The following is a 21,273-nucleotide window of genomic DNA, read 5'->3' as shown; positions in this document are numbered from 1 at the left end:
CGTTGCAAGCGGATGCTTACGCTAAAACATACGTCACATCCGGAATGAGGCGCGCGAGTTTTGTGTTTAGCTGAAGAAACTACGTAACAGCTAGCAAGCAGTCTGCTGATAGTTTTCTGTTGGTTTTCTTTGACTTTTATCGAGCTGTTGTGAACGTTTGGTTTAGATTTTTACTGTAACACAACAACAGTTCGTCATGGTAAGTTTCGAAGTTTTGACTGACCACGTTATTTTTTATTTTTTGGCAATGGAGTGGTTTATTTCTCCTTCTATTTCTTCTTACCTTCCCAGGTGGGCTGTACAACAAACTTTAATCGTTATTTGGCTTCCGTGGAATGGATTCATCCATAAAAAACATGTTTGACGCATTTAAAGATGACATTTGGAAAGGTAAGTTATATCAACATTCAAGATTAAACAGATAGGTGTAAGTACATCATATTTATCACATTTTTCCATGCTTTATATGCGGCGCTTCTTAAATTGGATTAGATTGGATGAGCTTTATTGATCTCACAGCGGATAAATTCACACGTCACATATTGGCATAGTAATTAAAGAAGGTGCATACAAGGAGGAAAAAGGTGCATTAAGAATAAACAATATATTTACAGTATATCCAGGTTATTACAGTATATCAAGATAAATAAGGATTAAGGTGCAAGTGTATCGCACACAATGAAAAACAAATAAAAATAAGAGATAAAAAATAAAAAAAATACAAGGTACTAGCACAGAGGTTTGAGGTGACATATGTACAATCCGGATGGCTTATATACAGGTGGATTTACTTTTACGTTAAAGTGTAGTAGGTAAGGAACAACGGTGAGGTAGTGGTATGACTATTCTATTCACATATATTGCACATTCAGAATATTGCACAGTCAGTAAATAAGAAACTATAATATAGCTGCACAGTGGTTTTTACAGGAGTTTTTGTGGTTATAGTGCACTATTATAGAGTCTGGTGGCAGCAGGGATGAATGACCTGCGGTAGCGCTCCTTTTTACAGACAGGGTGTCTAATTCCCTGACTAAAGGAGCTGCTCAGCCCCTCTACAGTCTGGTGCAGGGGGTGAGAGGTGTTGTCCATGATGGATGTGAGTTTGGAAAGCATCCTCCTCTCAGCCACTTCCTCCACCAAATCCAGAGGGCAGCCCAGGACAGAAATGTCCTTCCTCACCAGCTTATTCAGTCTCTTTCTGTCCCGCTCTGAGCTGCCAGGGGCTGCCAGCTGCCAAATTAAAATGCTGTTGGAAAGTTAATTTCTTTCCTTAATTCAATTTAAAACTCAAATTCTTCTGGATAAAATCATTTACTCAATTTTTATTCTTGGCATGTTAATTTAAAACCATCAAAATTTTTGATGGTTTTATTTTCATATCTTACAACTATTCAGATGAGTCCATCAAATAATCTTTATTTGTGACCCAGCCTGGAGCAGCAGTCCATAGAGGGAAGATTTCAGTTTCAGTGCAGCCCATCTGGGGGGGAAGTGGTGTCTGAGCCTCTGCTTCCATGACAAAACAGCATTTTACATAAGACCAATTTTAAAAGTATGTTTGATACAGAAATGTGTTATTATTATTATTATAAATCATTCTTTGAACCAGAAACAATTCATGTTAAGAGTTTTTTTTTGCATATTTCTTTTTCATATTTCTGGCCAGTGACCAGTACTAGCTCAAAAAATAAAAGTAATCTTGCTAAAATGCATGTCCATCTTCATGCAGTAATTACTGCATCAATGCAGTGAGACATGGAGGCAGTCAGCCTTTAGATCTGATAACATCCCTTATCCACACGTAGACCAGCTTACATGAAATCGTGTTGCATGTAGACAAGGACTGTGTTTTGGAAGAGCATAAACAATCGTTTTGGAAACAGGCTCCCAGAGTGGAAAAATCAGGGACCGCTGTTGTTGCACCATATTCTGTATTTGACCATAGACTTCTTTAGATTTAATTCTTGTGGCTTTAGGTCTAGGTATAGATCCTGTGACTTTGGGGTTAGTAAATAGCAGACTTCTGATGAAAACCACAAAAAAAAACAAAAAAAACATGAGTAACAATATATATATGGGTCACAGAGTGGATTGTAGTTTGGGAGTGATTCTGTGTAAGTCCGCAACCAAAGGGCCCGACATAAGCGTCACAGTGTCTTTATTAGTGCAGTGTACATATTTTTTTAAGCCATTTATAAAAATATAGTCAATTGTTCTTCATGTACAATACACCTAAGTTGCTGTTATAGTGGTCGTTATTTCCTCTGCATTGTTTGGCCTGGGTTTGGTCATCCTTCTCCATCCATAATTCTCCAGATTCTTTGTGGGGGTGTGAGTTTGCTGGCCAATTAAGCACTGTGATTCCACAGTCATTGAAGCATTACCCCCTTTAGCAGTGCTGTCAATTGATAGAAATTTAATAAGCAATTCACATAAAGTTTGTCAGCATAGACGAATTTGATATTTTAATCATCTTAAAAGGGAACATGTGCGTTTTTTTATTAGTTTTCAGCTATAATGATCAAAATGAACAGAAATTATTGCCCAAATTTAGGGCTGCATCTAACAAAAGTAATTTTTCGACTGCAAAAGATTCCTTGAATATTTTTTTTACAAATGAAACCAGGTGAAACTCAAACTTTGCCACTTAAGGAGTACTGGATGGAGCTGACACAATATATATAATTTTTTTTTATTTCTTAAATGCATAATGTTTATATGTTTTTTTACAATCTTGATGTAATTGCTGCCCCAAGTGGCTTGCTCTATCAGCTAAAGACATGTTTTACAGTCTCTTTACTCCAGCTAACGATTAATCAATTACTGAATTAGATGATGATTAGTTCAATAATTGATTAACCCAATTGTTTCAGCACTACTTAAGTTGTTATGATTTGTATTTAATCTATATAAACCTTATTTGAATGAAACTGCTCACATGAAAAACATATTTCATACAATTACATGTTTTTGATATTTTAGTTAGGGGTGTGTGGATGCAACTTTTACATTTCTGATATGATGCCGATATTACAGCTGTTGACTAAGCACTGACACTGATTTTGACCCAATATGATATCATCGAAAATTATACTGACTTTAAAAACTTATTTGGTTTTGAAGAATGTTAGACAAGGCTTGGTCAAACAATATAACTCCGAGAACAATAGTAAACAACAACGGGTACGAGGACAGCTGACCCTTTTATTGCTAACCAATAAGTTGCAGATAGTGTTTCTGTTTGATGTTGGTGAGCTTAGATGCAGGCCAATAATAATGTTTTTTTTTTTTTTTTGGCTGTTAAATTAAATTCCTAATTCTTATATATCGAAGGGCACTTTTGTGTAATAATGTGAATCACTAATGATCGGTCAGAAAATTGTCATCATACATGGTCTACTTTTATTTAAACTGATGTAGCACAATCACTGCAGTATGCTTTATGTGACAGATCCCAAAAGTTATGTCTAAACTAGGACTGAAACAATTAATCGGATTAATCAGTATTAATTGATTATTGAAATAATCGTCAGCTCATTTAGTAATTGATTAATCATTAACTGGAGTATAGAGACTGTAAAACATGTCTTAAGCTGATGGAGAAACCTACTTAGAGCAGTAATTATGCAAAAATAAGACAAAATATTTTTAATTTAAAATAAAAAATGTGTCCGTTAATATGCTCTACCCAGAACTCCTTAAATGGAAAAGTTTTGGTTTCACCCATGGTAAATGGTAAATGCCCTGTACTTGTATAGCGCCTTTTCAAGTCAGAAGACTTGACCAAAATGCTTTACACTACATTCAGTCATTCACACATTCATACACTCATGGTGGCAAGCTACATTGTAGTCACAGCTGCTTTGGAGCTCGATGACAGAAGGGAGGCTGCTGTATACTGGTAACATGGGCCCTCTGACCACCATCAGTAGGCAATGTGGGTAAAGTGTCTTGCCCAAGGACACAACAACACTGAAAGACGGAGCCTTGGGCAAACTTGTTTGAAGGGTAAACTCCTTCATCCGACTCCTCTGGTCCCCCCTGGTTTTCACCTGGTTTGATTGTGTAAAAAAATCTCCTTTAAGGATCTTTTTATTACTTCATATTAATCAAAAGCAGAATCAACAGATTGATCGATTAGGAAAATAGTCGTTAGTTGCAGCCCTAGCCTAAACAATATATATATTTTTTTATCATTTTAGAGCTGGGACCAGTGGATCCAAACTGGTTTGAGGTACTGACAGCCCAAGCTTCTCTTGGTGAAGGACACGTTGATGATAACGATGACCTGTGTGCTAACCAAGAGGGACTTTTCAAAGCCCCTCTGGAGAAGACAGCAGTCGAAAGCCAACTGTTTTCAACCCCTAAAGTTTTTCGACGCAGTCAAATGGTCTCCCCTGATGTTGAAGATGAGCCATCGTTCACAGCTGCCCAAGGTACTGTTTCTGCTTACTAGGGATGCACGATATTGGGATTTTTGCCGATATCCGATATGCCGATATTTTAAAACTCATGTAGCCGATAACCGATACCGATGTTAAAGCTGGACAAAAATAAGTAGTCATTGAAAATAGCAGTTTTGTTATCCATTTCTGACACTGACAAAAATAATATACTCAAATATATTTTCATATGCTGATATCAAATAGATTTTTAAAAACGCGGTATCGATCTATTTTACTTTCAAAATCTCGTGAAATTTCATCGTTCTGTTACAAACTCTCGTGATATTTAGCAAATTCTTGTGAGATTTTGTTAGTAAAATAGATCGATACCGCGTCAATATATCAACATATAAAAATATGGCAAAATTTCGATGACATATAGCAATATTTTATTAGTAAAAGAGATCGATATGGTGTTTTTAAATGGCAATATATCAGCATATGAAGATATTGTGATATTTTAATGTATCAATATTTTTTCCCTCGTCTTTAGAAGATTTTAAGTCTGTAAAAAATAAGTTTTTGAGGAAGAAGTAGTAGTATTTATTTTTTTTATTTAATTTTTTTTTTAGACTTTAGAAACTCAGAAGCTGATCAAATATCGGGTTAAATATCGGTGGGGTGGCCGATGTCCGATATTCAGTTTTAAGGCCGATACAGGCCGATACCGATAGGGGGCCGATTATATCGTGCATCCCTACTGCTTACATTTAAATAATTAAGACTGTTCATTTTAAACTAATTAATAAAGGCCTTAACACAAACCTCTATGAAGTTTAAACTCTAAAATCTACATGTTTCTGTCATTTGTTTTAGGAAAAGAAACGCCACCATGGGTGACAACTCAGAGTCCCTGTCTGTTTGAGCCAACAAAACAGCGGTGAGTAAAATGAAAGCTTCATTCCATCATGCTGCAACTGATAGTGTTTTAAAAAGCTCTCTTCTGTCTAACTTAACGTATTTTTTATTGTACTGGTTCTGTTTATTTTAGTGTCCTGGATGTAAAATGTGAAGGTGTCCAACCTCAGGGTGAGGAGAGTTTTGGTAAGAAGAAACATATTTTAATTTATATAAACAAAGAAATTAAGAAATAAGCACCATTGATAGATATTCTTGTTTGATTATTGCAGATCTTCTTGATACCCCAAAGAAATCCCCAGTAAGTACTTTTTAATCTACCAGTTTTTTTAAAACATTAATACAATTTCAGTCTAATGTAATAGATAATGAAACTTGTTCCTTTTTTTTGTTTCAATGAAACAGGACAGCTATGTCAAGCATATTTCTGAAAGTCTCGGTGCACAGATCAATCCAGATATCTCTTGGACCAGTTCTTTCAATACCCCACCAGCAATGCCATCTACCCTGATTTTATGTGAGTTGCTGAAACACGTGGCATGTATTATTCTAAATTTCTGGTTAATTTGACATATTTTCTTTTTTTGATGTTCCAGCTAAAACTGAAGAGAGTCCATGTCCAGCGAGTGTCACTGCAGATAGAAATGTTGTTGTGAGTACCCTACATAGTTTAATTATGTACAGCTGAAGTAATCAGTTATTGTAAATCACATAATGCAACATTTGAAAAGTTCTGGATTTAAAAAGCCCTCAGAATCTGATCTAGATTTGTGCACAAAAAAAAAAGATTAAGAGACAAGTTAGACACTCAGGTCGTGTAAAGTCCCTTGTGGACTCATTAGTCTGTTAAGGCAAGGCAAGGCAAATTTATTTGTATAGCACAATTCAGTGCAAAGACAATGCAAAGTGCTTTACATGATTAAAATACAGGAAAATAAAACAGAATCAAACCAAGTAGGATAAAAAATTAAATTAAATTGAAAATGCAGAAAAAAAATGACTTTTTAAAACAGTTGGACTAAAGAAAATAAAAGTTGAACTAATGATGTTTTAGTTGAACTGTTTAACTAGAACAGTCATAGGCACTCCTAAACAAATGTGTTTTTAGTCTTAATTTAAAGGAACTCAGGCTTTCCGCACTTTTACAGTTTTCTGGAAGGTTGTTCCAGATAAGTGGAGCATAGGAACTAAATGCTGCTTCTCCATGTTTAGTTCTGGTTCTAGGTATGCAGAGCAGGCTGGAGCCAGAAGACCTGAGTGGTCTGGAGGGTTGATACACTGATAGCAAGTCTGTGATGTATTTAGGTGCTAAGCCATTCAGAGATTTATAGACTAGCAGAAGTATTTTTAGGTCTATCCTCTGAGATACAGGGAGCCAGTGTAAGGACTTTAGAACTGGGGTGATGTGCTGTACTTTCTTAGTCTTAGTGAGGACACGGGCAGCAGCATTCTGGATAAGCTGCAGCTGTCTGATCCACTTTTTAGGTAGACCTGTGAAAACACCGTTGCAGTAATCAATTCGACTACACATCAAGGAATCTGGCTGCATTTCATCACTTTAATATGAAAACATTTATTCAATTTGTGGTACTCTCACCTTTTAATCCTGATATGGAAATTTATAAGTAAAGTTTAATCATAAAACGTACAATTCTGAGTGTTTAACAATAATTGTTCTCTAGTTTTTAACTTAACATCTTTTCAAACCAGCATGATTATCATTTGTGTAAACATTGTGAAGCCTGTTGTGGGTTTTGAGGGTTAAATCATTTAATATTCTTTAGCCCTCAATATAGTAGTTTATAATAAGCTATTCTTTTTCACAGCATACTGGCAAATAAAAAGCAATTATCCTATTATCCTAATTTATTATTAATGAAATTGCGTTGTTCTGAATTTTTGCTTTTTGTCTTACTTTCAAAGTTGGTCCGGAAGCTTTTCCCTTCACTTTCCAATTCCTCACTTAAAACCCCGAAAAAGAGTGTAGGGTCTTCTAATTCTGAAGGTAATAACTTCTTTTTTTCCCCCCACAATATGCCCATGAGTAGTTAATTATTATAGTCATTTTTATAAAGAAAATAAATGCAGATTACATAAGGTGCATTTCAATATGGTTTCACAGAGCCACACTAATACAAACTGTTTGTTGTTTTGTAATCAATAGGTGTTGTTTTTCCCGTGGCTCAACACCTCCCTGACTCTCCATTGGACCAGAGTGGAAGTCATTGGCAACAGAAAGATCCAGATACTGTTAAAGGAGAAGTTTCTGGTGCAGTTGGGCTAAAAAATGCTTCTTCTGACTTCCATTTCTTTGCAAACAGTAGCTCAGCTCTGAGAAAGGTGAAACCTGACAGAGTTAAATGTAAGCAAATAACTCTGACCAATGAAGACGCTTGCAGCCACCAGGCTGTATCAGAAGCCGACAATGGTGCATCTAGTGAAGAGGCTACCACTGATTTGGAATCTGGAGGATTACCTGCAACCCCATTAGTTAAAACTGGAGATAGCCAGTGGTCTCCTATAAATTTATCTGAAATCTCATCTTGTGCTGTGAGTAGCAGTATGACACAGCCAGGTGACACTGATTCTGTCCAACACTCAAGACCATCATTGAAAGTCACAGACACTGGATTTATTCGAAAAAGGAGACAGTTTGTTTACACTGTTGCAACAAAAACATCGCAAATTAAGTGCCAAGACTCAGAGTCCCAGAAGATGGATTCCTCCACAAAGATTTCAGAATATGGTAAAACATTTAATATTCATTTTAAGAGTAAGAATATGGATTTTTACATGTTTGCAGGGCATTTTGTATCTTCCCCATTTTGTACCTGTTTAAGGTCACCATCTTAATGTGTCATACTCGCTATGCCTCACTCCTAACACATATTGCTTTGAAAGCTGTTAATTTTAAGTAATTTTTCAATATTGTTCTCAGTCTCGTGCATAGAAATGTGATTTTATGACTAAAATACTGAAAAAACTGCCTAATGGGGTTTAACAAAAAAAGGGATTATCAGTTAGTTCAAGAATTAAGGAGTGGAGGGATTAATTGTATACTCTTATATGGATTTGTTTTTAGGATTGATTTTATTTTCTTAAATATAGAAATATTTTTAAAATGAGATTTTGAATTTACTCAGGTTAACTTTATTTTCTCTGAAAATGTTTTGGATTTTTTTTTTAAGTGAAAGAAAAAGGAAAAATCAAGAAGACGGTCGAAGTTTGGTCTTTTGTGCAAAATGGAAGTTAAACAAAGGTCTAAATGGTTGTAAATTGTAGGCACAAATTGGTGAAAGGTTAAATGTATAGTGTATTTCACTCTAAACTGTTACTGATTGCACTTTTTCCTTTTTTGTTTGCTTTTATTTAGCACAAAAAGCAACTCTTAAGACATTGAAGAACACCACAGGCAAAGTTGAGTGTCAGAAGATTCAACAATGTCTAGGAGAACCCTCAACTTACTCTGCAGTCCCAAAACTCCAGGATGTTGATATGTCTCAACTTTGCAGAGAATTTGCAAAGGAGTTCAGCCAAATGACTGACCTACATATTGCAGAGGATGCTCAGAGTAACTTCTCTCCTGCAGCATGTCTGACTGCCATGAAGCAAGCTAAACAAAAAGTAAATCAAGCAAACCCTCCCAATGACATCAGTGCCAACAAGCAAGTACCCACTGTTTACCAACCTTGTTCAGTCAGTGAAGGCACCATGATTGACAGCAGAGTCCAGTCTGCTGTGAAAGACGTCACTCATATGACCACCTTGTCATTTGGTCCTCCTCGTTCTGAGAACTTTAACCAAAGTCGACCGTCGCTGGGCTTTAAAACGGATATGCATCATTTGCCATCATCAAATGAAAGTGGAAATCCAACGATTAATGCTGAAGTGTCTCTGCACATATCTACCAAAGAGAAAAATCTGGATACTGGAAAAGGAATCGATTTGCACACAGAGAGCACATCAGCAGGGCATTCAAGGAGTAGAGAAGAAACTGTTGATGAAAGTAACTGCGGCCAGCTGGAAAAAGCTTCTATTGTTCCATTTGCCAATGCATCAGGATTCAAAACTGCTTCAAATAAAGGCATACACATTTCCCCTGCCAACCTGGAGAGAGGAAAACGTTTTTTCGAAGAGGCTGATGGTGAAAAGACTTCTCATGATCTTAGCATCACTACCCCATATGCCAAAAATAATAAAAGGAATTTAATTCCTGAAACAACGAAACCCAAGCCATCTAATTCCAATCTGTTACCCAAAGTAGAAAAACCATTTGTAAATATCAATTCCCATTTAACGGCGTCAGAAAAAGCGGATGTGACAGAACTTTGCTGTCTCTTAGAGGAGGCGGACAGCCAGTTTGAATTTACACAGTTCAAACCTGCAAAAAATCTCCCGAATCGTGAATATGATTTCCATGCTTCACCAAGACAGGAAAAAGATCTTGACCCTGCTTTTTTGCAAGACATAGACTTTGATGACAGCTTTAGTTCTGATTGTGGAAAGCACCCAGGAGTCGCTGTGATGAATGACAATATGGCCTTGGCTTTATCAAACGGAGAAACAGCAAAAGGCATAAATCTATACACAGACTTGTCTATGTCAAACTCGCTAAGGGAAAACTCCTGTTTGTCAGAAAACATTTCTGAGACGGGGAAATGCCCAAAGTTAAGTGATATCTTTCCCAGAGCTGAGGATACTAAAGCCAGCCAGTTGAAGAGCAACAGTACTTTGATACATGGTCAGGGATTTAAGACAGCTGGAGGAGTTATGTTGCAGGTCTCTAAAAAGAGTCTGAGCAGGGCAAGAGCTTTGTTTGCAGAGCTGGAAAATAACTTGACAGAACAGAAACGGGCTGATAAGCAGAAATCAAAAAATGTTGCCCAAATAGAACAGAAATGTGACGTGGATTCTGACATCCGCAAGTACAATTCTTTCATCCTCAAAGAAAGCTGTGATGTAGGTAACAAAAGTGAGAATTGTTTTTCCAATTTAGATGAGATCCGCTGTTCAAACAAAAATCCATCAAGTGTTGAAGATAAGAATGTCCTTGAAAGCAGTGAAACTGACGCAGCGAAGTGTGAAATCGGGAAAGGAATCTCAATATCGGCTAAACACATGAAGGGTGCAGATGTGTTATTTAAAGACTGTCAGGTAATAGAGCATAAAGAGGAGAAGAGCACAAAAGCTCCTCCAGAAAGTGTTGAAAGAGGGAGAAGCTTTTCAAACTTTAAAAGCCCTAAGGTCAACATTCATAAGGAGGGTTTTGCTGGATGCTCTAAATTTGAAAATGAAAATTCAACATTGATTGCACATACAGGTGGGCTACATCGGGATGAAGTGGAAATAAACAGCATGTCCACACTAGCTCTGAAAAATGAAAATGGAAAAAAGCCATTTTCAACTTCAAAGCCATCTGCTATTCTAGGCACATCTAAGAGCATTGATTTGTCTGCCTCAAAAGACCTGTGCACAAGTGACGGGTTCCGTACAGCTGCTGGGAAGAACATTAGTGTGTCTGTTGCTGCAATGAGGAAGGCTGCATCTCTTTTAAATCAGATTGACACACCTGTGGAGACAAACAAACAACCTAATCAAAAGAAAAAGACATCAGAAACAGAATGTCTTAGTAATGTGATGTCAAAAATAGATAATGGCGGTTTTGAAACTGTAGTTGAAGTGAGAAAATTTGCAACTTTAAAGAAACCCACGCTGTCAAAAGAACATGAAAAATCAGAGGATAAAATCAGAGCAAATCAGTCCAAAATCCCAGGAAATGACCCGCGGAGTGTTGGCTTTTTTGCAGCCAGTGATGACCCTGGTTTCTTGTCATCTGAGGCTTTGGAAAAGGAAAAGGCTTTATTTAGTGACAGTAGTTTGAATATGGATGATGTGTCAGAAACTGTTCCTGTAAGAAGAATTGAGAAACCAGAGACAAAACTCTGCAGTTACACAACTGCAGGGGGGACAAAGGACCAGGTGTCACAGAAAAATCTCCCAAAACCAAAAGATCAATTTGAAGAACTTGATGATCAGGATTTAACCAAAGCAGTGGATGAAGAAGGTTTGTTTTCAGTTTTTGATGAGGGAAATGTGCGGGGGAGCAAACAGGCAGAATTGTACAATTGTTATCCAGGTGACAAAAAAAAGATAAACATTTCTATGAAGGCTGGATGTTCAAGAGGTGCAGAAAAACAAGTGGAAGTAAAGGAAAACATTTTGCCACAAGCAAGCCATGGGTTACAGGCAGCCAGTGGAAGGAAAGCCGATGTATCATCTGACTCTCTGAAGAGAGTAGAAAGCCTGTGTAATGAGTTTGAAGAAATTAAGAATAAAATAAATGCAACAACACCACAGTTCGAGGCTACTGCTCCTCCGCTCAAAAATAGTGGATTTCATTCTGTCAGTGGTAAACCAATGGCACCTTCAGCTGAGGAGGTCGAAAAGCCAAAAGCCCTCTTTGGTAATATCACCCGCAGAGCGGAAGACCCAGATTTTTCACAGACAAGGAAAACTGATGACATACAAGACTATCAGAACAAACCTAAGAAAATATGTTGTGGTTTTACTACAGCAAGGGGAGAAAAAGTCAATGTTTCCCAGAAAAATCTTCAAAAGGCAAAAATCTTTTTTAAAGAAGTCAGTGACTTGGGTTTAACAAAAGCAATGCAAGATTCAGATATTTTGTTCAGAGATGATGAAGGCTGGACCCTGGACGGTAACAGTGATGCATCATTAGAACAAACTAATAAAGTTTCAAATAAGGAAAGTGGCAGCATAACAGGAAACCTGTCCCAACTCAAACCAGATAAAAAGCAAACTGTCGATGTTTGTGAAGAACCTGTGTCTGGTTTAAATAACGCTAACCAAAAAGAAGGCTGCTCATTGCCAGGACAGAATGGTGAATTTGAGACAGCAAGTGGGAAAACAGTTGTTGTTTCATGTGGGGCTCTGTCAAGAGCAAAGTTTCTGAGTGAAAACAATTCAACAACACTGCAGTTTAAGGCTACTGCTCCTCCGCTCAAAAATAGTGGATTTCATTCTGTCAGTGGTAAACCAATGGCACCTCCAGCTGAGGAGGTTGAAAAGCCAAAATCCCTCTTTGGTAATATCACCCGCAGAGCAGAAGTCCCAGATGTTTCACAGACAAGGAAAACTGATGAGAAACAAGACGATCAGAACAAATCTAAGAAAATATGTTGTGGTTTTACTACAGCAAGGGGAGAAAAAGTCAATGTTTCCCAGAAAAATCTTCAAAAGGCAAAAATCCTTTTCAAAGAAGTCAGTTACTTGGGTTTAACAAAAGCAATGCAAGATACAGATATTTCGTTCAGAGATGATGAAGGCTGGACCCTGGACAGTAACAGTGACGCATCATCAGAACAAACTAATAAAGTATCAACTAAGGAAAGTGGCAGCATAACGGGAAACCTGTCCCAACTCAAACCAGATAGAAAGCAAACTGCAGATTTTTGTGAAGAACCTGAGTCTGGTTTAAATAAAGCTAACCAAAAGGAAAGCTGCTCATTGCCAGGACAAAATGGTGGATTTCAGACAGCCAGTGGGAAAACAGTTGCTGTTTCATGTGAGGCTCTGTCAAGAGCAAAGCTTCTGAGTGAAAACAATTCAACAACACTGCAGTTCGAGGCTACTGCTCCTCCGCTCAAAAATGGTGGATTTCATTCTGTCCGTGGTAAACCAATGGCACCTCCAGCTGAGGAGGTTGAAAAGCCAAAATCCCTCTTTAATATCACCCGCAGAGCAGAAGTCCCAGATGTTTTACAGACAAGGAAAACTGATGACAAACAAGACGATCAGAACAAATCTAAGAAAATATTTTGTGGTTTTACTACAGCAAGGGGAGAAAAAGTCAATGTTTCCCAGAAAAATCTTCAAAAGGCAAAAATCCTTTTCAAAGAAGTCAGTGACTTGGGTTTAACAAAAGCAATGCAAGATACAGATATTTCGTTCAGAGATGATGAAGGCTGGATCCTGGACGGTAACAGTGACGCATCATCAGAACAAACTAATAAAGTATCAACTAAGGAAAGTGGCAGCATAACGGGAAACCTGTCCCAACTCAAACCAGATAGAAAGCAAGCTGCTGGTATTTGTGAAGAACCTGAATCCAGTTCAATTAAAGCTAACCAAAAAGAAGGCTGCTCAATGCCAGGACAAAATGGTGGATTTCAGCCAGCCAGTGGGAACACAGTTGCTATTTCATGTGAGGCTCTGTTAAGACCAAAGCTGCTGAGTGAAAACAAAGTGGATGATGATGGGATTTGTGCTCCGTCCCAACTTTCTGAGACCCCCGTTTCAGGTCCAGGTCTGATGAATGGTGGATTTTTTTCAGCAAGTGGTAAACCTGTGGCAATTTCGTCTGAGGCTTTACAGAAAGCAAAGGCTCTTTGTAGCGACATTAGTGTCACAACAGCTCTACCATATCCAACTGCTCAAAGTAAAAAGGAAAAAATGAAGTGTGCTCTCACAAATGTAGGGGTAACAAATGTTATAAATTCAGAGTTATCACATGTAAAATATACTGAAGGAACTTTAAACCCCATTTCTCCCCCAAGAAGTGGTTATAGGAAGAACCACTCAGCGGTTCAATCTTTTCCTTTAGCAGCAGACATTGGAAGTGACCATGAAGAAAAGCCATGCATGATAGTCTGTGATTTAGACATTAAAAACAGCATCAAGAGATCTGAAGTTCTGACAACAGGCCCAGAATTTCAGTCATTGAACCTCGCTGGCTGTACAGAAACCCAACAAATGATTTTTGCTCAGGAAGCTTTTGATTGTACAAAAGCCTTACTAGATGATGAAGTTCGGATTGGCCAGAGCTTGTTGATGGGTTCAGAACATTTCCAAATACCAGAAGACTGCAAATCAAATGGCAAATCTACCGAAGAAGCCAAAAGGAAGAAAACTAGAAGTGCTGAAGATCTAACTGGCAAGTATTACACATTAAATCTTTTCTTAGTTGCTTTGATAATTTATGTAATAACTGATTTTCCTGCTATTAGTTTATTATACTTTCTACATGCATTACGATTTTAAATAAGGAAAAACCCTTGATTATAAGTATAGTTTAATAGATTCTGCTCTTAGATCAAAATTTCCATTTTTATTTACCAAAATGTAAGATCTTTGCGAAGCAGTGGCAGACAAAAATCTGAAATCATTTTCCTGCCTTTCTTATATAGCTCAGCCCCCTTCCAAACGAAGATTACTAGAGGAATTCAGTGAAACCACCGATGGTCCAAGAGGTTCAGGGCTTCACCCCATAAAAAGCTCTCCAAATGGTAACTCTCTTGTATTATATTTACTTTGAGACAAGTAAATAGAAGTAATCCATTTTAATAATATTTTACCCGTTTCATCAAGGTTTAATGGACAGGGGAGTGTTCAAGTACAATACCTCTCTTCATCCACACATCACAAAGCCTCACAGGTATATTGTATTAGATGTTAGAAGTTGTGATTCCAAATGGCAAATAGATTTTAACAGATCCTTGTCATTTATTTTTATTAATTATTATACCAAAGGACAACAGATAGAAACCCAGGAGATCGTACATCGGCATCCTCCAAGATGCAAGCCTTTGTTCCTCCATTTATCAAAAGCGCAAAGAGAGCTGTATCCAATAATCCAGAAGTCGGAGACCGCAAAAGAGTACCTGTGTTTGTTCCCCCCTTCAAAAAACAACGAATTGTCCTACAAGTGAGCTTGCCTAAACAACAGGGGAGTGACACCAACAACGAAGCACCACTTCCCAAGAAAACCCCAAGCTCTACAGATATTGTCCCTTTAATGAAGTCTTCAAACTCTAATGTGATGATTCCAAGTGTTCCTGAAAACGAGGAGCCAGTTGGCGCTGCTGAAACATCACATGTGGACAACATGCTTTCCAGAAGCCAAGGTACGGTCATCATTTAAACTAAAGTCTGTGTAAAAAGCCCCAGATATCCTATATAACATTGGTATAATCATAGTCTCTTTCAATAGACAGGACAGAGAATATTATGTTGGCCCGGGATATGCAGGACATGAGGATTAGGAAAAAGAAGCGGCAGACCATTCGACCGCTCCCTGGGAGCTTATTTTTGACAAAAACCTCAGGAGTTTTGAGAATCCCTTTAAAAGTGGCAGTAAATGGAAATAAACCAACCAGATGCTCTGCAAAAGAGGCAAGGCCAAAACATACACAGCTTCTGAGCTTTCCTCTTTACAAGTTACATTTTGTCCTATAAGCAACGCCTTTATATTTATACATTTCTGCTTTAGTTGTATGAGTGCGGAGTCCACAAGCATGTTCCTGAGATCACCGGAGCAAACGCCGAATCGTTTCGCTTCAACTTGCTGCAGTTCGTCAAACAGGAAATGATAACAGATGGAGGCGGTGTTCAACTCGCTGACGGAGGCTGGTTGATCCCCAGCAACAACTGGACGGTGGGAAAAGAAGAATTCTATAGGTAGTCATGAAAGTACATTGTTTTTACTTATTTTCACACTCCTATTCACTGCTTTAATATGCTGAACTGTTTTCCATAGAGCATTATGTGATACGCCCGGTGTGGATCCCAAACTGATCACCGAGCAGTGGGTTTACAATCACTACCGGTGGATTGTGTGGAAGCAGGCCTCCATGGAGAAATCCTTTCCAGAAAAAATGGGCAGTCTTTGCCTCACTCCAGAGCAGATTCTCCTGCAGCTGAAGTACAGGTTCATATCCTTAAAGTTCGGACAGCTACATTTGCAGTTACTAGATTGCAATTATTGTTAAGAAGAAAAAAAAAGAAGTCGTGCGAACCTGTGTGGGTAGTTATTGAAGGTCCTGCGCAGAAGCCTTCAAAAATTAGACTGCTCACTAGGATAAAGCTGGTTGGAGAGCCCACAGTTTCTGCATGCAGACAGGGACGAGGTTTTTATTCCTGCGTGCGACTCTGTTTTGTCGCACGCAGGAAGCCAGCCACCATACGGTTTGATTTTTGTCCGTTTTTTCGAGAAACAAATTAAACGGGGCTGAAGAGACGGCCGATATAAAGATGAGTTTTTCCTGTTTCTCCCTTAAGGAGAACAAAAGAGAAGCAGTGCCGTCTGATTGAGCTAATTTATACTAGTTGGCAAATTAGAGATTATTTCATTCAAGATCCTTTAAGGATTGGATAAGCTTACTCTTTAACTACAGTGTGTTGCTAAAGATGATTAATGTAACATGAGATATCTGAGTCTGTATTGTTAAGCTGCAAAAAAAAACCCACTAAACTATACCATTGCAATATCTATATATATATTTTTTTTTTCCTTTTATGTCAGATATGATGTAGAGGTGGACCACAGCCGCAGGCCAGCTCTGAAGAAGATCATGGAGAGGGACGACGCACCAGCTAAAACTCTTATTCTGTGTGTCTGTGAGATCGTCTCCAGAGGTCACCTGCTAAACGCACAGAGCCGCAGCGACACAAAGACAACACAAAGTGCTGAAAACAATCCATCAGCCATCATCTGGTTGACAGATGGTTGGTATGCCATCAAAGCACAGCTGGATGAACCTCTGACTGCAATGCTTCACAAAGGCCGGCTTGCTGTCGGTGGCAAATTGATGATCCACGGAGCCCAACTGGTTGGATCACAAGATGCCTGCTCTCCTTTAGAGGCACCGGACTCTCTAATGTTGAAGGTATTTACAGGGAGAGGATACATGTTTTTCATTTTTTTCCCCAGACCACATAACATGCAATTTGTTTTAGATATGCGCCAACAGCACGAGGCGAGCGCGGTGGGACGCTAAGCTGGGATTTCACAAAGATCCTCGACCATTTCTGCTCCCCATCTCCTGCCTATTCAGTAATGGTGGACTAGTAGGATGTGTTGATGTTCTTATACTGAGAAGCTACCCAATGCAGGTGTGTAGAGAACTCACTATTTATATGGATCCTCCATTGCGTTCATCGTCTGAATGTATGTTTTTATTTTTAAAGTGGATGGAGAGGAAATCAGATGGTGGTGTTATGTTTCGGTCGGATCGGGCAGAAGAGAAGGAGGCAAGAAGATTCAGCCACCACAAACAAAAAGTGATGGAGATGCTGTTTGCCAAGATTCAAGCTGAATTTGAAAAAGAGGAGGAAGGTAGAAGGTTTAAATTCCACTTTTTAATAGCGAAGTTAAATATATTGAAAAGGTTTAACAAGTTTTCACCTTCAGGGAGAGCGAAACCTCAGCGCAGAAGGCAGACAATCAGCAAGCAGGATGTTGCAAACTTGCAAGAAGGGGTAGAATTATATGAAGCAGTTGGAGACGACCCTGCATACCTGGAGGTAATGGGAACTTCAAAGTATACATTTCAGTTGCATCTCTGTGAATTTCAAACAACTTGTTTGTTTGTGTTTTAGGCTCATTTAAGTAAAAAACAAATGGAGACTCTTCAGGCCTACAGGAGTTCTCTGATGGAGAAGAAGCAGGCCGAGCTGCAGGACAGATATCGCCGAGCTCTGGATGCAGAAGACAATGAAATGAGCTGTCCAAAAAGAGATGTGGCACCTGTATGGAGACTTTGCATCGCTGACTCAAAGGACCAGTCCAGTTGTGGTCGGTCTTGTTATGGTGTTTTACATCTTATCTGTCTTTCTCATTAATGTGTATAATTTAATTTTATTTATTTTTTTTCTCTTGTAGTTTATAAGTTAAACCTTTGGCGGCCTTCCTCTGATCTTCAGTCTCTACTGAAGGAAGGTTGCCGATTCAAAGTCTATAACCTTGCCGTCTCGAATGGAAAGAACCGCAGCACCATTGAAACCGTTCAGCTGACCGGAACAAAGAAAACACAGTTCCAGGAAATGCCGGTATTGCGATATTCAAATTATCATTTGTTATATCTATTTATGACCAAAAGCTTTTTCAATTTTTAACTAAATTTTGCATTCAGGCGTCCCCAGAATGGCTGTCATCACGTTTCCAGCCAAGAGTCGCTACAGACTTTGCAGATCTTCAAAATGAAGAATTCAAGCCCCTGTGTGGAGAAGTTGATCTTGTAGGATATGTGATCAGTGTTATAGATCAACAGGGTTAGTGTTTGTTTGGTTGTCTTTTTCTTTTCTTGTTCTTAGCTGTATTGTTAACTGAATTGTATTATACCTTAATTGTCCACAGGTCCCTCTCCTGCGTTTTATTTGGTTGACGGGAAGCAGAATTTTGTGAAAGTGCGCTGTTTTACCAGCTTGGCTCAAGCTGGCCTTGAAGATGTGGTAAAACCAGGTGTCCTGTTGGCACTGAGCAACCTGCAGCTCAGAGGGCAGTCCATGTACCCTACCCCTGTGGTGTATGCTGGGGATCTGACTGCTTTCTCCACAAACCCCAAGGAGATTCATCTACAGGAATCCCTCCAGCAACTCAAAAGCCTGGTCCAGGTATGGTGTTAGAAACTGAAATGCTCTAGAAAACTGTTTCTTATTTCTCTAAATTTTCTCTATCTTTCGAGCTTTCTCATTTTTAGCTTCATCGTCTTGGTCTAACAGCCATGTTTTTAAAATGTCACTTTTGTTTATATATTTAAAGTGTCAGGACAACTTCTGTCCATCTGCTGAGGAAAAGCTTGCCCAGTTAGTCAAGTCTGATGGCATGCAGTCGGTCTGCTCTCCATCTTTGCAACCACAACCTGCAGGCTCTGCAACAGACAGAAGACAAAGCTTAAGCTCAAACGTGAGTTCGTTTTTATGCTTTTTAAAAGTTTTTATTCTTCCTTTTTCGTATGTTGTCACATTGCAGTCCCAGGCTCATTTGTATTGGAGGTTTACTTTCCTTACACACAGAAAAGTGCACAATTTTGAAGTAGAGAAATAGGTTTTCCTTATGGTGAAAAAAAAAAAACTACTTTGAACCTCTATATTAGGCTGTTCTTTTGTTATCTTTAACATATAATCTTCCAGGATTTGTCTATGTTTAGCTCAATCTAGCCTCCCATCAACTTTAAAAGGCTTCTCTGACCCTGCCTGACAGACACATTCTCACAGCATGATACTGCCCCCACCATGTTTTGTAGTCAGGGATGGGTGGTGTGCACACAATGTTTGTGGAGTATGCAGGGCCAAATGATTTGACCAGAGCACATTTTTTTTCACATGTTTAATGTGGTTATGATTGGTTACTCTATTTTCTAATTTTAGTTAGATGAATTGCATTACTTAAAAAATAAACTCGTTTTAGTTACTATATACTTCTCCAAAAAAGTAACTGAGTTAGTAACTCAGTTATTGAACAAATAAAGGAAAAATTTTTAGGCAAATTAACTGCAGTTACTTAATGTCACCTAAAATGACTCAGAACTTGGATACCTTTCATTGTATTTTAAAGTTCATTATCTGAACTTTAAAATACTACAGAAGTTCAATTCTAAAAGGTAAAGTGTTTGATAATTAATTTGAGTTAAATATAACTTAAAGGACTACACTATTCCAAGAAAAAGGAAACGACTGTATAATTCCAGTATTTCTATTTGAAAAAACAATGAACAATGCAAGTGAATACAGTATAATACAGGAAGTAAAAAGAAACAAGCAGGCAGCCGGTGGCCATTTTGTTGCTGGTGTTAAGACAAAGTGAGGAGCTGCTTTAAACCAGAGATGCTTTTGATATGTATAATATCTTTATTATTGCACATAACAAGCAAATCACATTAACCTTTTTATAACAGTTAATCAGTCAAACACTGGCCACACTTATTCTAAGGAGGTCAGATTAAAGGGGTTGAATACTTGTTTGGGCTGTGCTTTTCATATTATTCATGAAAAGGTTTAAAGCTTTCATTATTTTCATTATTTGTTGAGGTGTTCGGTCCCATTAAACTAGAAAACTGTTGGTTACTTCAGAAAATTAAAGCTAAGTCAAGCGGTGACCAACCTTTTTCATCTTTTGCTGTATTTAATAAACTTTGAAAACATCTTTTTTCCTGCAGGTGACCTTTCAGAAACCAGGTAAAAGCCTTGGATCCTTCACACCTGTCAGCAGTAAACTCCCTGCACCAACATCTTCAACAGAAAAAGACCCTAAAAGCCTGAAAAGAAAAAGGGCTTTGGATTATCTTTTTCGCATCCCTTCTCCACCTCCTATTTCCCCCCTTGGCTCAGTAGTTTCACCTTGTGTGAAAAGAACATTCAATCCTCCTCGGAGGTCTGGGCCACCAAGCACTTTAAAACCCGCACAGACTGTTGAACCGAAGCGGGCTGATTCTCTAGTGGAGGATGAGTGGGTGAACGATGAGGAACTGGCTATGATTGATACGCAGGAATTGCATGTTGGAAATTTATTGTAGATTTTACATGCAAGTTAACAACAGTACATCTTTTAAAACACTGTACGAAAGTAATGTGAAAATTGAAAGCTGCTAAAAAACATGTAACAAATTGTATTTGACATGTTCTTGATCATATTAAACTATGGATATGGCTCTTCACAATAAAATCAACCCATCACCTCTGTCCTTGTTTCTGTGTCTAAGGAGATAAAAATTGGGTAAATTGATCAGGGTTTTAGAAAGATCTATATGGACCAGGCTGCTTCCTATTGGGTGTTTGATACCTACATTGATTTACGTCTGAATTTTTTCAGGGTAAATATGAACAGAATGACATTCACCCAACAGGGTGAGCTGTTGAAGCACATTTGTACTTTTTGTCCACTCTGCTTCTGATTCTACATTCCTTTTCTGTCTGTTGTAGGATTATGAAGTAAATCAAAGTGGAACACATTGATTTTCAGTTTATAATGCATTGTAAATTTATACATGCTGTGCTACTCACAAGTGCTGCCATGGTAAATTCCAATTTTTTTCAAGAACTGCCTTGTTACTGTTTTTTTCAAAACCTGCTCTTATACAAGATCTGGACATTATCATAAAAAAGTGAAGAAAACCTTTATCCCTTGGATTGGTTACAGTATGATTAAAGGAAGCTGGTGTTCAGTTTTAAT

General features: G+C 38.2%; 1 protein-coding gene across 1 annotated transcript; it reads left to right on the top strand.

The window, feature by feature from the left end:
* Positions 1–45: 45 nt before the first annotated feature.
* brca2 (BRCA2 DNA repair associated) lies at positions 46–20,779 on the top strand. The gene is given in 27 exon segments (XM_038294417.1): positions 46–199; positions 292–390; positions 4,206–4,439; positions 5,265–5,328; positions 5,440–5,492; positions 5,579–5,607; positions 5,712–5,823; positions 5,903–5,958; positions 7,230–7,311; positions 7,471–8,052; positions 8,680–14,259; positions 14,513–14,611; positions 14,694–14,767; positions 14,818–15,229; positions 15,316–15,497; positions 15,595–15,782; positions 15,862–16,032; positions 16,627–16,990; positions 17,061–17,216; positions 17,292–17,439; positions 17,515–17,627; positions 17,703–17,898; positions 17,986–18,152; positions 18,236–18,374; positions 18,460–18,716; positions 18,865–19,008; positions 20,261–20,779. Coding segments are annotated over 26 exon segments (10,014 nt in total). The 5' UTR covers positions 46–199; positions 292–335; the 3' UTR covers positions 20,618–20,779.
* Positions 20,780–21,273: the final 494 nt, after the last annotated feature.

The sequence above is a fragment of the Cyprinodon tularosa genome, unplaced genomic scaffold (genome assembly GCF_016077235.1).
Source record: "Cyprinodon tularosa strain WSP-4 unplaced genomic scaffold, ASM1607723v1 ctg34, whole genome shotgun sequence".
Classification (NCBI taxonomy): Eukaryota; Metazoa; Chordata; class Actinopteri; order Cyprinodontiformes; family Cyprinodontidae; genus Cyprinodon; species Cyprinodon tularosa.
Note: the sequence above shows the minus strand (reverse complement) of the source record. Positions and strands in the feature narration are given on the sequence as shown.